This window comes from Sorex araneus, chromosome 4 (genome assembly GCF_027595985.1).
Source record: "Sorex araneus isolate mSorAra2 chromosome 4, mSorAra2.pri, whole genome shotgun sequence".
Lineage (NCBI taxonomy): Eukaryota > Metazoa > Chordata > Mammalia > Eulipotyphla > Soricidae > Sorex > Sorex araneus.
Window position 1 is genome coordinate 208,865,170 of NC_073305.1, and position 19,692 is coordinate 208,884,861.

The 19,692-nt window shown below is 48.3% G+C and overlaps 1 protein-coding gene across 1 annotated transcript in view; it reads right to left on the minus strand.

The window, feature by feature from the left end:
* Positions 1-3,087: 3,087 nt before the first annotated feature.
* LCMT1 (leucine carboxyl methyltransferase 1) overlaps positions 3,088-19,692 on the minus strand; it is a 51,661-nt gene continuing 35,056 nt past the window's right edge. The window contains exons 7-11 of the mRNA XM_004604270.2: positions 17,936-18,056; positions 13,583-13,684; positions 12,421-12,512; positions 5,352-5,449; positions 3,088-3,296 (exon numbers count right to left, since the gene is read on the minus strand). Coding sequence (XP_004604327.1) covers positions 3,274-3,296; positions 5,352-5,449; positions 12,421-12,512; positions 13,583-13,684; positions 17,936-18,056 — 436 coding nt within the window. The 3' untranslated portion in view covers positions 3,088-3,273. The remainder of the gene's footprint in view (positions 3,297-5,351; positions 5,450-12,420; positions 12,513-13,582; positions 13,685-17,935; positions 18,057-19,692) is intronic.

Below are 19,692 nucleotides of genomic sequence, written 5' to 3' on the forward strand. Positions count from 1 at the left end.
ACACCTTCCAACAAAAACAAAATTGGCAAGCACCCACATCATGGAGCTAAGATGCGAATTTTATAAAAACATGAACAGGATAGTTTCATTTATCGAAGTTTCAAAACTCACTGGTGAATTCTACAAAACATTAAACACACACACAACAACAACAACAACAAAAAAAAACCCACTAGGAGCTGTAGACACAGCTTGCAGCATGAGGCTCTAGTTTGATCCTTAGTACAGCACTGTCACGGGGCACCAGGGGGTGTGGCTATCGTGGTGGCCACGTGGTCCCCAAGCACCACTGGGTCTGAGTGGCACCAACATAAACACACAACCAGGCAGATTATGGCTGAGCTCTACTTGGGAGACACCCCCTCAAGCACCCCAAAACTCCACCAAAAAGAGAATTACACGAACTCTTCTCAAACTCCTCCAGAAAATCCAAGAGGAAGAAGCATGTCTTAGTTCATTCTGAAACCTGCTTTAATGGAACATCAAAGTCACACAAAGACACTACCTAAAAAGTACATGACCATAAGAGGTATATTAATAGGTCCATAAACTATGGCCTATAGGTGTTATCCTGGAATACAAGAAACATTCTTAAAAATGACATGATGTAATATGTAGAAAATACTCTACCAAAAATCTATTAGAATAAACAAATTCAGGAAAGGTGCATACAAAACACATGTACATCAGCTGCATTCTTATATGCTAAAAATGAACAATTCTCCCATCCAAGGAATAACCAGGCCCCACTCTGAGAAGAGACCAGTATGACAATAATAGCTGGGAATGATCTGAGGGTTAAAAGCAGGTGAAGGGATATTCTTGATAATCTTTCAGTATCAGTATTGCAAACCACAGTACCCAAAAGGGGGGGAGGGGAGAGAGACGTGAGAGAGAGAGAGAGAGAGAGAGAGAGAGAGAGAGAGAGAGAGAGAGAGAGAGAGAGAGAGAGAGAGAGAGAGAGAGAGAGAGAGAGGGAGGTGCAGACAGGGGGTAGGGTAGGAGGTGGGGGTGCTGGGAAATGTACACTGGTGGAGGGATGGGTGTTGGAACACTGTATGACTGAAATCCAATCATGAACAGTTTTTTAAGGGTCTCTCACAGTGATTCAATAAAAAAGGTAAACAAAAATAAAAAAAATATATAAAATGAACAACTCAAAAAGAAAGTAAGGAAACCTTTCTATTTATAACAGTACAAAAAGGAAAATATAGTTAGGGATAAACTAGGAAGCCTTAAAAGACTGCAAGCTGAACATTACAAAACATTACTGCAAGACTCACTCACCGCCCCACAACAAAGTGGAAACACCTGGACTTATTCATGGCAACGTGCTATGATCTTTCCTGTTCTTTCTTACATGTTTTCTGAAAAATGTACTTAACTTACTACTTGAACTCAGCATTCACTAATGCCTTGGTCCCAGGGTTTCATAAAATGATGAGTTAGTGATTTTTATTTTTTTGAAGATTTTATTTAGAGGCTTTTTGAGGGGAGGAGGAAGGGATAAGAGAGGGGGAATAGTAAGAATAACGTGCTCAAGAGAGAATGCGGGCTTCTCCAAGGGTGGAGAGAGATCTACACACGTCCTGGCACTAGACATGAAAGCATGAAAGTACACATCTCAAGAGGGGAGATGCGGGCGACACATGTGCTCGGGCACCGCATGTGGGCGCAAGCAACACACGGGCTCAGGCAGCATGTGTGCCGAGTTAGTGATTTTTAGTGTTAATCAGTACAACCCTGAGATCTACTTAATCTTGTTGGGTTTTTTTTTTTTTTTTTTTTTTTGGCACTTGGGCTACACCCAGCAATGCACCCTACTTGCTGGACTATCTCTCCAGTCCTAACCTTCATGAGATTTGAAGTCACTGACAAGAAACTATTTCTGGGTGATCCTGGCATTTCACACTGTCTCGGGGAATAAAAGACGTGTCTTGTTGCTAGGGTGCAGGCACACTCCCAACACCTGGTAGAAATCCTGCACAGCGGAAGGGTCTCTCCAGCGTGGTTGGAAGGGGCTGGGGAGTTACCTCGTCTACACTCTGCATATGCAAAAGACTCATTAGGAATGGGAATATAGATATAGATACACCCTCAGTTTCTGAATCGCAGGGTACACACTGAAGACTCATCTGTTTTACGAAGAAAGAATAACCAGGGTGGCCGGAAATAACACATTTATTCTCTGACGGCTGTAAAGGTCAGAAATCTAGTTTCCTGAAGCACATGTCAAGGTGTCCACAAAGCTGGTTCCTTCTGGAGGAGACAGTGTCTGCCTGTTCCGGCAGCGAGTGGCCACTGTATTCCTCAGCTCGGGGCCCCTTCATCCACCTCCAAAGCAGTCTCACGCTTCCCAGTGCTCTGTCCCCAAACTCCACCTCCTCCCCTGACCCTCTGTCTCCTAGAAGCAGCTTTGGAAGCATATTAAGCCAACATGGATACCCTGTCCCCCCAACACACACACAGACACACAGACACACACACACCCTAAACTTCCTTACTTATTACATATAGGTCCAGACATTTCAGGGCATCACTTAGCTTGCCAGAACCACACACACACACACACACACACACACACACACACACACACACACACACCCTAAACTTCCTTATTACATATAGGTCCAGATATTTCAGGGCATCATTTAGCTTGCCAGAACAACACACACACACACACACACTCACACACACCACACACACACACCTTAAACTTCCTTACTTATTACATATAGGTCCAGACATTTCAGGGCATCACTTAGCTTGCCAGAACCACACACACACACACACACACACAACTTCCTTACTTATTACGTATAGGTCCAGACATTTCAGGGCATCATTTAGCTTGCCAGAACAACCAATAGGAGGACCCAAGCAGGCCAGTTTGGCAAGGGCAGAAAAGCAAGGCCACAGAGGAGTTGAGCTACTGCCCATGAGCACACAGCACCCCCACTGGACCAGGGGCATGGCCGTGACCCACAGGTGGCAAGACAAGGGCAACTTGGGATCCGGGCGCTCTGCTCTAGGCTGCTGGCGGGGTACACGCTGGCCCACTGGAGGGAAAGACGAGCAACACGGGGGCACTTGGCAACTGAGGTTTATTGAAAACACAGGTCAACAGGAGTCGGCGCGATCCCTCGGCAGCTGAGCTCTGAGACTGGGCGGGAGACGAGGCCTGGCCGCCGCCACTCGGGGGGCTCCAGGTGTCAACTCCGGGAAGGCTTAGGGGCATCCTCGGCTTCTGGCTCCACGCAAGTCTTGAACAGATTAACAGGTGATGTCCTTCAAACCTGAGGGGAGGAAGCACAGGAGCGCTGCTGACTCACGTGTGGAACCAAGGACACAGGCGGGAGGATGAGACTGTGCGGACCCCCGGCCCACCGTGCCTGGTTCCAGGCACCGCCCTCACCCTGAACGCCTCGGCTCTGGCCTCCTGTTTTGCAAGATGAGATTTCACAACGCAGTGAGACTGGGGCGAGACTGTGCTTATGGGGGGGGTTTAAAGGGATTAAGAAAGCTTTCAGAGTTTATGGGTCTCTGCAGGCAGGGCCGGAAAGTCTATCCTTTAAGCGCCTGAACTTTGAGCAAAAGCACATGTGGTTCTTCAGCAGACAGAGTGCCACAGCAAAAGCAAGTACTGATACTGGAAAGCAGTCAAGTGGGAAACGGGGAAAATGAAACCTCGTTTGCAAAACGGTTTGCATCCCGTCATCATTTTATACGAAGCCAGAGTGAACTCATTTGTGCTTACAATCTACGTTTGCAAAAGCGCTTTGGCCAGAATTTCATGCTCGAGTTTTACAGCCGTTAGTATTATACTTGTGGAGTCTAATAGCAAAGGCAAGTGCCTAAATTACACTATTACACTGAAAGGATCAGTAATCAAATTACAGAAATTTAGAGATCAACTCTGCTAAAAACAAATAGAAAAAGTGGAAGAAAAAGGATGTTAGAGGCTATCTCAGAATGATGGGATACCGGTGGCTTTTCTTTTATTCACCATATTTTTTCAGAATGTCTCCAAAGTCTCTAATAAAAATTATACTGATTTTGGGGCTGGAGTGATAGCACAGCGGGTAGGGCGTTTGCCTTGCACACAGCCGACCCGGGTTCAAATCCCAGCATCCCATATGGTCCCCTGAGCACCGCCAGGGGTAATTCCTGAGTGCATGAGCCAGGAATGACCCCTGTGCATTGCCGGGTGTGACCCAAAAAGCAAAAGAATAAAAAATTTAAAAAAAATTATACTGATTTTAAGAACCGGTGAGGAAAGGTAATGCAAAAATACACAATAAAGTTTATATATAAAACAAATCTAAGGAGAAAAAAAAACATGTTGTGGGGTGAACAGTATAGCCGGGTAAGTCTGTAAAGAGAATTCGAAGGTGAAGATGAATAACTTAGGGCCAATCTGGAATTTCTACCAAGGCGACGGTGTACCTCTCTGCCAAGCTGCTTGGCCTGGGTGCCGGCCCATGGCTATGTTATTTGGACACACGGGCAGGGCGCCGCCTCCAGTAGCGGAAAGGCCAGAACTGAGACCCAGCTAAGCATCATTTCTACAGGCTGTGGATACACTCAAGGGTAACTCCTAGGAGAAGCAAGAGAGACATGAGGCAGTCTGTCAAGAAAGAACCGGATCAAGACCAAAGTGCTAAGAAATACAAGGCCCAGGGGCTGGAGCGATAGCACAGCAGGTAGGGCGTTTGCCTTGCATGTGGTCAACCCAGGTTCGATTCCCAGCATCCCATAGGGTCCCCCAAGCACTGCCAGGAGTGATTCCTGAGTGCATGAGCCAGGAGTAACCCCTGTGCAATGCTGGGTGTGACCCAAAAAGAAGAAAAAAAAAGAAATATGAGGCTCAGATCCATTCTCTCCCCAACAAAAGTCCTACTCTGCCTTTCAGGACTGCACATTAATCACAGGAGGAGAGGGAGAAACCCAATGCATGGCTGCACAGCTGTCAGGAATAACGTCTGTTTGTTTAATACCGACTAAGCCTGGTTACACGTTGACTGAAAAAACAAACACGGGCTGCTTTTATTGGGGTGATTATTAATAAGACTCCCAAGGTCTTATCTTCCGATGGAGGAAATTCCAGAGCAGTCCTTTCCAGGGTGTAGGTTGGTTGGTCTGTTAGTTTTGGTACCTGCGGTTTATTTGAACAGCTCTCCTCCTCTCGGGACTATGAAAACAGAGGGTGTAAGAGCGACTTCTCTGGAAACGCTCGGGGATGCACGTACACAGCCCTCTAGTTCCTTCGGGGGCCCCGAGGGGCAGGCCTTCTTTGCCAACACTGATGTTCTCCGTTTCCAGGTCTCATCGCTAAGAGCCCAGTGCCGTACCTAATTCAGTTCCGCCTTTCGTCGCCCAGCACAGGCAGTAATGCTGCATGAGCTGCTCGAGCAGCTCCATCTCGTCCAGGAACTCAAGGGACTCTATTCTGTGGGGAGAGTGAAAACAGAGCCATGTGTCAATGCACCCAGTTTAAAATAAGGATGGTGACGCACCACTAGGGGTATTAGCCGAAGCAGAGGACGGAACAGTATGTGCATACAATGTGGTTCCAGTCTTTATTTTTACTGGAAAGAAAAAATACCATCAACAAAGTCCAAAGACAAATTATCAATGATAAAGTGAGGAAAGAAGCGTTTGCAATACAAATGGCAACGGGTAGATTGCCTTGCTATATAAAGAGTCGTCACACATCAATAACAGCTTTAAAAAGCCAACTAAAAGACAGATCAGTGATTTATTTCCCCTCTCATTTATGAGAATTGTAAATTAAAAGTACAAGGCATCAGCTCTCAGATGGAGAAAGATCAAGACAGCTGACACATTTACAGGGACCTTGGGGAAAGGTGCTCCCCTGCCTTACCTCTAGTGCTACAAAACAGTGCAACTTCTTTGGGGAGTGATTTGGTTAGATCTCCTGATTTTGAAATCTTACTCTGTTGGACCTCAGAAGTGTTTTCAATGCTTTGATTCCATTGGCAAAGATAACAAAAACAAAAAAATAAAAACAGGACCTCAAATTAAAAAGTTCTTATGTGGCAAAAGCAATTCAAGCTAAAATAAAAAGACACACTACAGAATGGGAGAAAATACTGGCACACAATGGACTGGACTGTCTGTCATCCCGTTGCTCATCGATTTGTTCGAGCAGGCACCAGTAATGTCTCTCATTGAGAGACTTATTGCTACTGTTTTTGGCATATCCAATACGCACGAGTAGCTTGCCAGGCTCTGTCTCGTGGGCTTGATACTCTCGGTAGCTTGCCGGGCTCTCTGAGAGGGGCGGAGGAATCAAACTCAGGTCAACCGCTGTGCTATCGCTCCAGCCCAATACTTCAAAAAAAACAAGGACTAATATCCAAGATATATAAAGCATCTAACAAAACTCCACAAAAAAAAACAGCAACAATCTCATCAAAAATGGGGAGAGAAGGGGCTGGAGCAATAGCACAGTGGGTAGGGTGTTTACCTTGCACACGGCCGACCCGAGTTGGATTCCCATCATCCCATAGGGTCCCCTGAGCACCGCCAGGAGTAATTCCTGAGTGCATGAGCCAGAAGTAACCCCTGTGACCCAAAAAAGCAAAAAAAAAAAAAAAAAATGGGGAGAGGAGATGAACACTTTCCAAAGCAGACACACGGATAGGCAACAAGCATCTGAAAGTGTTCACCATCACTTATTATCAAGGTAATGCATATCAAGATGACACTGAGGTATCACCTCACACCAGTGAGAATGGCATAAATCAAACAGGCAGGAAACAATCAGTGTAGGCAGGAATGTGGCAAAAAAGGAACTTATTCACTGTTGGTGAGAATGTTGTCTGGTTAAATGTTTGTGGAGACTACGGCGATTTCCTAAAAAGCAGCACCACAGAGCTTCCAAGTGATCTAGCATTTCTACTTATTGGCATCTACCTCCAGAAATAGAAAATATTAACTTGAAAAGACAAATCACGCTTTATTTCAATGCATTTAGTACAAGAGCTAGAATATGGAAGCAACCCAAGTGCCCCACACCAGATGAACGGGTGGAGGAAGGAATTACTGTAAATACACACGCAGGAATATTATGCAGCTACAGAAAAAAATGAAATCAAACAGTTCACTCCAACTTGAAAAAGCCTGGAGGGTATCATGTTAAGCGAAGAAAATCAGAGGGAGGAGGACTAACGATCTCACTCATCTGTTGTTTACAGAGAAACAAGACGAGGGAGAGGAAGATTGAAAAGGATGACAAACTCTTGGCCCTGAATTACAGAACTGAGAATGCTAAGGGGAGTGTGGCGATGCTCGAGGGTTACTCCTGGCTCTGCACTCAGGAATTACTCCTGGCAGTGCTCGGGGGACCATATGGGATGCTGGGAATCAAACCCAGGTCGGCCACATGCAAGGCAAACGCCCTACCCATTGTGTTATCACTCCAGCTCCAATGTAACCTGTTTTTAAAAATTGCATATGCATTGCAAGTAACTGCAATCTGTAAGAAATAGGTTAAATCCTAGCTGTTTCAACTGTGGGTTACAACTTACTGGAGGTGGCATGACTGAATGTGTGGGGCGGGGCACAAAAATGTTCTCAAGTAAATTTATGACTACTAAGTCAGATCTGATTTGCAGGCCCATTTTATGTATCTAGGGTTGGGTGAAAATTTCTTGGGAAAAAGAACTGGAAAATAACGTCTGAGGGATAGCTGGAGTGAATGTGGGAAGCTGCTAATCTACTTCCGCTCTTGAGAATTGTGCTCAACTGCTTACTAATTTCATGGCCTTTCAATAGCGGTTTTATATATTTTGTCAAGCCTTTGAAGTTCTTAATGATATGAGTCAGAGACCAGTTACTTTATGATGGACCACCTTTAAGGCAATGTGTTTATTTTGCTGAAATATTCATCAAACATGCCTTGAGGCTTATTACATGTTACATAACAATTAGAATACTTATAAAACTGCCAAAAGATGCAGATTTCTCTTTCTGCCTGCAGAAAAGGTTAAAAAAAAAAACATTTTTTAAAAATAGAAAATAAATATCTTTGCAGGAAAAATTTTTTTCCCTCTGGTGAAAAGAGGTCTTAAGCAAAACAAAAACCAATTCAAGATACCCTGGATTAAATAAACCAATACTATTAACAAAGAGTATGTATTAATGTATATATTAATACTATGTATTAATACTATGTGATAAAGAGTATGGAGATGGAGAGATAGTATAGTAAGTTGGGCATCTGCCTTGTATGTGGTCGACCTGGGTTCAAATCCCTGGCATTCCATATGGTCCCCTCATCACTGCCAGGAGTGACTTCTAAGTGCAGAGTCAGGCGTCACCCTTGATCACTGCCAGGTGTGGCTCAAAATCAAAACAAACGAAAAGAACATAAATAGATGTATTAATACAGAACAGCCTTTAAAATATACAATGGAATTTTAAAAGCAAATAACTTGGTAAGTAATATGGATAGTACATTACCTATATAAAGGAAAAGTGGGGCAAAACCTGTTTGGTATTTGCAGATGACTTCTGGGAAATACTAAATAACCTTGCAACAGTGCTGGTTGTTGCCAAGGAGGAGATAGTAAACAGACACTCTTCACAATAAATTACTCTATCCTAATGTACTGTTTCTTTTTCTAATCAAACACATATATTTCTTTCAAGTAAATAGAAGTAACTGTAAAATATAAATATGCAAATACAGAAACATGCATAAATATATGAAAACAGCTTAAGATATTTTTTTCTGCTGAATTTCAGGCAGAAATTATTTTTTGATGCTTTCTTAAAAAGTATCAAGGAAATTAAAATGGTCCATATTCCCACCATTTACTCTGCCTCTTACTAACCATCTGGCATTTCCCATTTGTTTAGACGCAGTTGCAAAGGCTGGCGTACACGTGCCTGTGCCTGGACGGGCACATTCACTCCTGTCAAGCCACGCAGAGCCCAGGGCCACTTCGCAGGTGAGAATAATCACCCACAAAGTGCTCTGTTTGCTTCCTTGACGCGTATTCCCAGACGCTGTGCGGGACCCATTTCCCGGGGAAGACACCACCACACCTGACTCTCCAGGATGCTCCAGGCTCCGCCAGCGAGGCCACGACCTCGGGAGCTGCTCTTGAGACCCGGCCCAGGGCAGGCACCGCTGGAGGTGCCGGGAGACAGGAGCCTCTCTCACAGTGCTCGGGAGTCCCAGCGGTTGCACTGGTGGTTCTCCGACAACCAAGCGTGTGGGGCAGCTCTGGCCCTGCACGCCGGAGACCCCCAGGTCACCCCGATAAGCCCAGGGCAGCCCAGTGGCGCTGCAGGCCTCCAGGGCTGCACCCAGGGTTGCTGCAGGGACCACGGGGTGCGAGCATCAAACTGGAAGTGCGCCTGACTGCTGCCCACCCTGGGGGGAGGAACGGTGCCCGGGGGCACAGCACTGGCCAAGCCCCCAGGCCTGCCTCAGAGCGCTTTTCATGTACAAATCTGAAAATTCTCTTTTTATGTTTGGAAAAAGCCCTCAGTAAGTGCGGACACGAATTCTGACGCATCCGCAGCCTGGGAGGGCCGTGCAGCCTGGCCCGGGCAGGCCGAAGCCCGCCTCGGCTCCTGAAGGCTCGCCTAAGGAAGGGCTCCTGGAACCTTCCTTCTCTAAGTGACCCCTTTCACCTGAGGGGGAGAAAATATATATATATATATATATATATAAAGGCACCGGGGTTTACAATACCCTCGGCAGTGTTTCACGCACTCAGCTTGCCCACACCATTGCCCCCCCCCATTACTGTGTCTCCCCTCTCTCCGTCTCCCCCCATCACCCTGCCATGGGAAGCTCGGTTCTGTGGACGAGTTCTCATTTTCTGTTGCCTGTGGCCACTCGTCGCCCCCCCTACGATGTTGCTTTATTTCCCACTACATGAGGGGGAAGCTTCTGGATCCCTCCCTTCTAGCCTACCCAGCACAGTGCCACCAGGATTTTTTTTTGCCCTGTGTTTCTAGGCATACAAATCCATTTGTTGTATTTTTTTTTTTTTCATTTTGGGTCACACCCAGTGATGCTCAGGGGTCAACTCCTGGCTCTGCACTCAGGAACTACTCCTGGCAGTGTTTGGGGGACCATATGGGATGCTGGGAATCGAACCCGGGTCAGCCGCGAGCAAGGCAAATGCCCTACCCGCTGTGCTATCGCTCCAGCCCCTGTAACAAGTTTTCTTGTTATAACAAGATTTCTCAGGACCTCCCTATCAAATTGCCAAGTGGGTTTGGAGCCACAGTTAAGAAACTCAGCTCTGACGGACATTTGCCGTCTACAAATGGCCAGGGGCCACAAGAGACAAACGCCTGTGGAGAACGGTGGTGTTCTGAGGCCAGCCCGAGGGCCAGTGGCAGGTCTACACATGCAGAAGGGTCGAAACCCCCTGGCCGAGGAATAAGCTGTTTCCCCTCGGGCCCAACACAAGCCACAAACTCCGCCCTGGGACTGTGGGGGAACTTGGAGAATTTCCATCACGGATGCCAGAGCAGGGCTATTCAGGAACTGTGGTTGGCCGTGGGACACCAATATCCATGTGGGAGAGGGAAATTCTGGAAGAATCTGGGAAGTAATGAGATGATGGTTTTGTAAAATTTAAGTTTCTGACACATGCGACACATGCATGATTTAGGAGTGAGACTTCTACAAGGGACTTCTCACTTCTACAAGTGAGACTTCTTACTGGAGCTCTGTGGAGATGCGAGGCCTAAAGTGCTTCCCATTATCTCTAAGAGAACAAAACCCGTAACCCCATGGCCCCCAAGGAAAGAAGAAAGCAAAAATCAGGAAGTTAGGAAGAGGAAGCAAGGAAGCAAGGAAGGAAGGAAGGAAGGAAGAAAGGAAGGAAGCAAGGAAGGAAGGAAGGAAGGAAGGAAGGAAGGACGGGAGGGAGGGAGGGAGGGAGGGAGGGAGGGAGGGAGGGAGGGAGGGAGGGCGGGCAGGCAAGCTATCACTGGCACTATCCAGATGTACATGGGAATGTTTTTTCTGTTACTATTTTTTTATTTTAATTTTTTATTTTTATTGAATCATGTGAGATAGCTACAAGCTTTCATGTTTAAGTTTCAGTCATACAATGATTGAACACCCATCCCTCCACCAGTGCACAATTTCCACCACCAACGTCCCCAATAATCTCCACCCCTTCTAAGCCCTCCCCCTGTCTCCATGGCAGACAGTTTCCCCCATACTCTCCACTTTGGGGCATTATAATTTGCAATATAGATACTGAGAGGCTATCACGTGTGGTCCTTTACCTACTCTAGGCACACATCTCCCATTCGGAACAATTTCTGTTACTATTGTAACAGAGAAATGGAAAGAAAAAAAATGGGCCAGGGAGAGGACTCAAAGGACCAGAGGGCATACTTTGTGATTCCCTGAGCACTGAGCTGGGAGTAGTCCCTGAGAAAAACTAGCTATGGTCCCTAACACAAAATCAAGCTACACAGGACAATTAAATGCCTGGCTACACACAAAACTTTTCAGTCACTAAGCTTTATTATTATTGTCCATCTATCCACACAGCTTAAGAAAGAAAATGAGACCACGCTCCATAAAGAGGAAACGGCACGCCTCCCTGTTCCGCTATCAGAGACAAACATGATCTATCACTAAGTTTTACGGAGAGCAGTTTACAAAGTAACACGTGTAATAACCTGCTGCTTTAATCAAACAGCCATCTCTGCATCCACATCTGTCTTTGCAGACACGAAGAACACACGCCTGCTTATTCACAGCAGCTCGCGGGAGGCAGCGGCTGCAAGGTACACCTACAACTAACTTATACGCCACGGCTTTGAGAATTTTTTTTAGCACGTGCATGAATTTCTTTTACGAGACAAAGGTGATTCCCAAATCTGTGAGCGGAACCCCTTCCCTCCTGAGGAAGCCTCCATTCTTCCCCACCCCCTCAAATTTCCACGGCACCGGCTGCTCTGGGAATTTTCCAGGTGCACCTGCTTATTCCGACGAAGGCCGTGCGTTCTGGCATACACGGGCCCTCAGCTAGGGGCTAATGGGTTACCTGCAAGGTGCTATCAGGGTTTAATCTTCTTAGTAGGCTAACTTGTTTTAAAGTATGTCTGGTTGGTTTTTTTTTTTTTCCTTTTCCTTTCAACACCTTAGGACTTGTGGGCTGAGAGACCGTGCAGGGGGTAAGGGGCCTTGCACGTGGCCTACCCCCGCTCAATCCCCAGCACTGTCGGGTTCAAACACTGCAGGGAGCAGCCCATGAGCACAGAGCTGAGAGTGGACCCCCCCCCAAATGCAGGTGCAGCTCCCGGCCTCCCATCACCCCCCTCTGCCTCCCCCCCAAGGGTACAGGCTCTCACGGAATGCCCTCACGACCCAATTAATCAGCAGGGGGGACAGTCCCCCAGCCATACCTGCTCACTTCAGCTCGTGGCAATCTGCTGTACAATTCCATCATGTCCACCGCCAGGGCCGTTTCCCACCCATTCACCAGGAGGCGTTCTTTCTGAAGCGGGCAGCGGAGAGAGAGACACCACAGAGAGCTGCCGACGGGCCCCGGGACGCGGAGCACACGCCGTCCCTCCTAGGCCCACTCCGGCCGCTCTCCCGGTCCCTCGGTTTACCCTGCAGTTCCCTAAACTGAGCATCATCCTTACACAGGGGGTGGGGGTGGGGAGGGAGACTCGGCGAAGCATCAAGAACAGCCAAGGGCCTTATTGAAGTGGCCTGGGCACAACCCATGACACTGGGCGCCTGGCAGGAGGGGGGGTCTCTTCAGGCAAAACTAATGGCTCTCAAATGGGGGGGTGGGAGGCTCCCGATTCAAACACTTTATCCATCTTCTTATATCGGCTATAAACTTTTTAAACCTTCGGAGAAAACTGAATATGGATGGGTATTTGAGGAGATGGAGGGTTACTACTGGTTTAAAAGGGGCAACAGGGGCTGGAGCGATAGCATAGCGGGTAGGGCGTTTGCCTTGCACGCGGCCAACCCGGGTTTGAATCCCAGCATCCCATATGGTCCCCTAAGCACCGCCAGGAGTGATTCCTGAGTGCAGAGCCAGGAGTAACCCCTGTGCATCGCCGGGTGTGACCCAAAAAGCAAAAAAAAAAAAAAAAGGGGGGGGGGCAACAGTGGTATTACTCTTAGCTTGGGGCGAATACAAGTTTTATTGGTAGAGTCACACTTCAGCATCTAAGGGGGGAATGACATACCGCCTCGGGCTTCCCTTAAAACAGTCCAGCGACAACTGCAACAGGAATCTGGCTGGTAAGTAAGATACTGATAAAATATCAGCAGTACTGGAGATTGGAGGGGAGGGACACGTCAGTATTTATTCTACTACTCTTTCACCTCCCACGCTATTTCAAGCGCCATTCAGTGAGTTGATGGGCGGTTCAGCGCATAAGGGGCACTCAGCCTGGGAAGGTGGCAGAGCAGAGCGTGGATTTCTCTAGGACGAAGCACTGGTGGCCCCGGGGAGCCCGGCCCACCTCCGCGGCAGTGCGGCGGGAGGGCACCTATCTCTGCTGAGGAAGGGCCCCCGGGGTGTCCCCGTCTCTGCTGGCTGACCTGTGACTCTAGGGACTTGCAGGTTTCCACTCCTGCCAGGTCACACTGCCGTCTCCGTAGGTTTTCAATCATGATCTGCCCAAACCGGTCATTCATGTTCACCTGGGGAGTGAGAGAGGAGGTCTGGCATCACCACAAGGCTTGGCTGCTTCTGGGCGCAATACAAACACCGCTGTCCTGTTTTCAGCCAGTCAAGGCCGAGCCTTGCTAGTACCCTGCGCACTGCAGTGACGGGGGCAGCGCTAGCACAGCAGCGAGGGGAGGTGGTACAGTTGCTGCAAGGGCCGCCGGGCAGCATAGATCCATTGTGAGCACCGCCTGTGACCTAACTAGTGTCCTACAAATATCTGCGCACACATATGCAAAGATGAGGGATGTTACTGCAACATCATGTAGAATAGAAAGATTTGGGAAAGAATGGAAATAAACAATCAATGGAAGTTGAATAAATTGGGGTACATCCTTCTGATGAAATACTATACAGCCATGAAAACAGGAAGAGAAACAGATATGAAATTATTTCTAGGACAAATTCATAAAAAGGAACTCTTAAAAAGGGGGGCTGGAAAGATAGTTCAGGGGTTTAGGCGCCTGCCTTATATGTAGCCAACAGGTACTGGATAAGGTCCCCCGAGCACTGTCAGATGTGATCCTTGAGCAGAGAGCCAGGAGTCAGCCCTGAGCAACAATTGGTGTGGCCCAATCATCTCCTCCTCCACCAAAATAATGGGAGGACATGTGGAAAAAACAAACACAACAACCTCTCATCAACCTTTAAGAGAAAAAAATCTTGGGGCCAAAGAGCTAGTGGAGTGGGTGAGATGTTTCTCTGCACGCTACCAACCCAGGTTTGTTCTCTGGTGCTACATATGGTCCATCAAGTACCACCTGAGTGATTTCTTTGGACAGAGGCAAGAGTAAGGCCCAAGCACCACCATGCATGGCCCAAACAAAACAAGACAAAAATAAGAAAATATATAAATTTCTAAAACACTTCCTTGGTGAGAGAGCTGAAGATTACAGTAGGACAGAGGCACTTTTCCTTGTACTAAAACACTTGACATGTGGTTTCAAGTTGTTCTGTTTTTGTGTGTATGGGAGTAAGTTTTTAATTAAAACTATATCCACTAAAATGTTATCTATCTCCATATTATATACAAATGCCACAGCGTACTTGTAGAGGACTGCAGACTATATGCTACTATTTCTCTCTAGTATCACTGTCACTATCATCCTGTTGCTCATCGATCTGCTTGAGCGGGCACCTGTAAAATCTCCATTGTGAGACTTGTTGTTACTGTTTTTGGCACATCGAATATGCCATGGGGAGCTTGCTATCCTACCCGCTGTGCTATCACTCCAGCCCATTTCTCTCTAGACGTAGCAAAAATGTGTTACTTCTAAACAAATAAAACCATTCCCAGAGTTTATATATACTCTTAGAGTCAAGCAACAGCCCGTATTCCTCTCTTCAGTGGATGCATGAGGCCACGCGGCACAAGTGACCAGACCACGCTCCCCGTGGGGCGAGAAAGGGGTCAGCGTACATGTTTTTATTTTATTGCCTGGGTTAGAATCCTGGCTTGGCAATTTCTGTGGGGCGTGGGCAAGATACTCAACCTCTGTGTGGTTCACTCCTCTTACCTGTGAAACTGAGATCGGACCCCTGGGGAGTACCTTGTGAGCTACTGTGATTGTCCGAGCTAAGGAAGTTCAGCCTGAGGGGTGCTGATTACTCTCCCCCCAATTTCCTCTCTGCACACAGTTTAAAATTCAGTCTAACATGCAACTGCAAACCCAGTAGCTTTCTTCGTAACATGGGCAGCCCATGAGAATGTATTGTGCCCGCCATCTGCACAGTGGACTATGCAAATGAACCAGAGAAAAGGAAATGTTATGAAGAAAACCGTATGAGGGGCTGGAGAGACAGCAGGGCAGGGACGGTGCTGGTCTTGCAGGAGGCTGAGCAGGTTCAATCCCTGGCACCACAGCTGGCACTTGGGGCTATATCTGTGCACAGAGCCAGGAGTAAGCCTCCAGCCTACCGTGCATGGCCCAAGCAAAACAAGACAAAAATAAAATATATAAAGACCATCACTCCTGGTGGTCTCCTGAGTACCGTCGGAAGTGATTCCTGAGCACAGACACTGGGAAAGTAGCCCTAAGCACAGGGAGCTATGGCCAAAGAAATCAAAAATGAAAACCATAAGAAAATCTGTCCCTAAATTCCCAAAGTACTTACTGGAAAAAAATCACAGGTAAGTGGATCCATTGGGCTCAAACCTGTGTTTTACTCAAGGGCCACTATCTATGAAAGCACCTAACAGGCAAATTCTAAGAATTTGTTATTAAAAGTATGACGTTTATCAATACCTAAGATGTTCTATCACTTTAGGAAATAATGTGAGCAAGCAATATATGCAAGAATGCCGATAATTCTATAATTGTTATATATTATGTTCAATGTTCACATATCCCCCCCGATGTAAATAGAGCAAGTGAGGATGGCAGGTGAAATCTGAACATCTGGAACACAGTCCATTCCCAGTGGCACTGTGTCTCAATCCACGTGCTGCTGAATCAAAGAATACACAAAGGAAGCGGGTGAATGGAGAAGCGCACACTGGATATGTGTGCAAATGTGGAGAGTAAAAGTTCATTTTCTCCAGGTTTGGCATCATGAACGCCAAGAGAACTGCCAGAACTGACTCACATTTCAAAAGATCAAGAGACCAACAAGTACAACAACAGGTACAGCAACGAATGTATATATTCAGCAGAACTGGAGAGTGACTCTGAGGAAAGGAAGAAAATGCCAAAAAAAAAAAAAAATTCCCCCCAAAAATGCTGCCCAGACAGGAAGCTGAACTGGGGCAGGAGTAGAGAGAAGGTCAGAAGACCAAGTTTGGGGGGTTGGACAGCGAGTGCAGGAAGCAAGGCAGCTGAACGGAACCCGGGCACCACGTCTGGGCCTCCGAGTGCCACCAGGGTTAACTCCTGAGCACCCCGGAGCAGGGCTCAACATCCCACCTACCCCCTCACCAGCCCCCTGCAGAGGAGCCCTGGGCCTCACTCCCTACACACCCATCCATACCTACATGACACTGGGAAAGAACTGTCTATCGGCAACACAACTTAAATAGGAAGTGAAATGAAACAATAAATATAGCTATCAGGTACCCGGCGCTCGTGCTGACCTCTGTGTGGCATCTCAGTGTTCCCTGGTGAAGCCTGGCAGGCACCTTTATGCCTTAAAAACAAGACACGAAGGTTTGGAGAGACTCAAAGAGACCCCAAGAGTGAGGCATCCAACTGGGCAGTACTGACTACTTCTAGAACCCTATGCAGTGGAGACTATCACTATCCTCATTTTTTCGATTCAGCAATCAAGACAGAGGAGCGGTCACGTGACTTGTGCAGGTCACACAGTCAGGCATCCCCCTCCTCCAGAGCATGGATCCCCAAACCACCAGGCGATTCCACTGGAAGTCCCCGGCCAGTAAGAGGTCCGGCCAGGGTTCAGATCCACACCCGGCAACTCTATATCTCTAAAAGAGAACCCTCGGGGGCTGGGGAGATGAGAGCGGGGAGGGCGACTGCCTTGCATGCAGCCAATGTGGGTTTGGTCCCTGGTATCCCATAGGGTTCCCTGAGCGCTGCCAGGAGTGAATTCCTCAGTGCCGAGCCAGGAGTAACGCCTGAGCATCACCAGGTGTGGTCCAAAAAGTTAAAAGCATCAAATAAAAAGATAACCCTAGATTAAAAGAGAAGAGCAAGTGACCAATGGCTCAAACTCAGTGATGTCAGAACTTAAGAGTGTTTTGCGTTAACATCTTGCCTTTCTCGCCTCTCTCGAACGCCCGGCGTTCTGGCAACGCTCTGTTCACTTGCCCACACAGGACCAGTGACTGGAACTGAGCGGTGAGGGGTGCCGGGTGGGCCAGCTCATCACTGACCCCGCCTGGAAGGCCGGCCTCCTCCCTGCAGGCACAGCACCTACCCACCTCGGAAGGCAGCCGGGCTCGCTCTCCCTACACTGCTGACAGCCACCCGTCCCCGCCACCCACACCTGTGATTTCAGAGCAAGCACGGCGACGTACCAGGAAGGCAAACACCTGCTTACACGCAGAGAGAGGCAGAGAGAGGAATCCCAAAAGCTGTAAAGTTTAGAGGCGACCGAGAGATCAGGAATCTCGGGGCTGCGGAACGGAGTAAGAAAGGAGTTGGGTGGGCAGCTGAGCAGAAGGGCAGGACCGGGCAGCGGCCCCCGGGCTGGGGGGCTGAGGGGGATGCAGAGAGGGAAAGCCGAGAGGGAACCGTGTGCAGGAGGCAAGGCCTCGCGCTTCCTGTTACCTGTTCGTAGTTGATGAACATGGCAGTCTCAAAAAGGTTGGCCGCCCACTTGATGAGGTTTGCCGATTGCTCCGGAGTCATGTAAACCAGCACGCACTCGGTCACCAGGAGTGTTGGTAATCTTGAGAGAAGGGGGGAAAGAACGTAAGGCTCCGAAGTACGTTTCCATCACATCAGCACGCTGCACGCCCGACTTCCTTCCCCAGGAAAACCCGCAGCCACCAACAAGGACACAGTCCCATCAGGTGGGTGCCACGGGGGTCGTTGCATCACACCCCGGAGTTTCACACTCTACAACACTGGACAACGGGAAGCGACTGACCTGGCGCTTGCAAATATACTCACTGCACGGTCAACTGAAAACAGGCATGAGCTCTCCCCTGCCTGTACGAGTGGCAAAGGGGAGCCAACGGGCTCTCCCGTCCAAGGGGCATTTGTTTCCCTTGCCCTGGCATCGGAGTTAGTCACAGAGCCTGCACTGGCCAAGGAAACAGCCACCAACACGATGCGGAGAGAGGCTGGGAAACCACCTGCATGTTGGCGATTGCTTTCTCAGCGCCCTCGGGAGGCGGGAAGCTCTGCAGGCCCGTCAGGGGAGGGAGGGCCCCGAGGACGAGAGCGAAGCAGCCCGGCTGTGGCCAGCTCCCGGCTCCCTGCCCACTGCCCACAGCTGAGGAAGCGCCAGGGGCTCAGCGCCAGGGGCTCCCGACACAAGACACACTTCACTGAGCTGAGTCACCCGAGCGACTAAACTGTGAGTGGTTCTGCATCACTGAACGTCCAGTGACTTTTGACATCACAAGCTGACGGACACAATGTGGACACTCTTACTCACAGAACGAAAGGAGCCTTCTCAGACAAATGTTTACCATTAAGGATGCGAAATGACACAGAGATGTCGGCGAGCACGTACTGAGTTACAGACCCAAAGTCATTCATTCATCAGGAATTAAGAAAAGCGACACATTCCCTCAGAAAAGTCTCCGAGTCCTCACTTTGAAAGGGAACCCCCCTCGCAGCCCCAAATCACACCGGCCAGAGGACAGAGCTGTGGGTATGCGTCGGTCCTTTATCTTAGACTACAAGATCTGGGGAAGTAGGGAGCAATTGTTGTGTCACCCCACCTGAGACACGGTCATGCTGACAGGACCAACACGGTCTAAGCAGACTTTGCCATCTTCAGATCTCCCTGGTTTATGGCTGGCTCTTCTTGTTTCGCTGTTTTATGGGCCACACCCAGCAGTGCTCAGGGGTTACTCCTGGCAGGCTCAGGGGGGCATATGGGATGCCGGGGATTGAACTGGGTTGGCCTCCTGCTAAGCAAGTGCCCTGCCCACTCCACAATCTCTCCAGCCCCCTCCACCTGGCTCCTTTCTCCTCCTTTCCCCCTCTGTCCTTGTCCGTGTCCCTCCTGGATAAGAGAAGATTTCTGCCATAGGACAATGAATGACTGACTTTGGGTCTGTTCTCAGTGAGCTCAGACCAAACTGTGGGAAGCTCACAGTCACCCGAGCGACTAAACTGTGAGTGGTTCTGCATCACTGAACTTCCAGTGACTTTTGACACCACAAGCTGACGGACACAACGTGGACACTCTTACTCACAGAACGAAAGGAGCCTTCATTCTTTGGCTTCATTGAAGGATCTTGAAGCCCGACGCACCCCCCCCCAAAAAAAATCCAACTAAACAATACAATGTCTGATGGGGCCCAGGGACACAACTCAAGTGGCGGAACACATGACGATCATGAGCATGG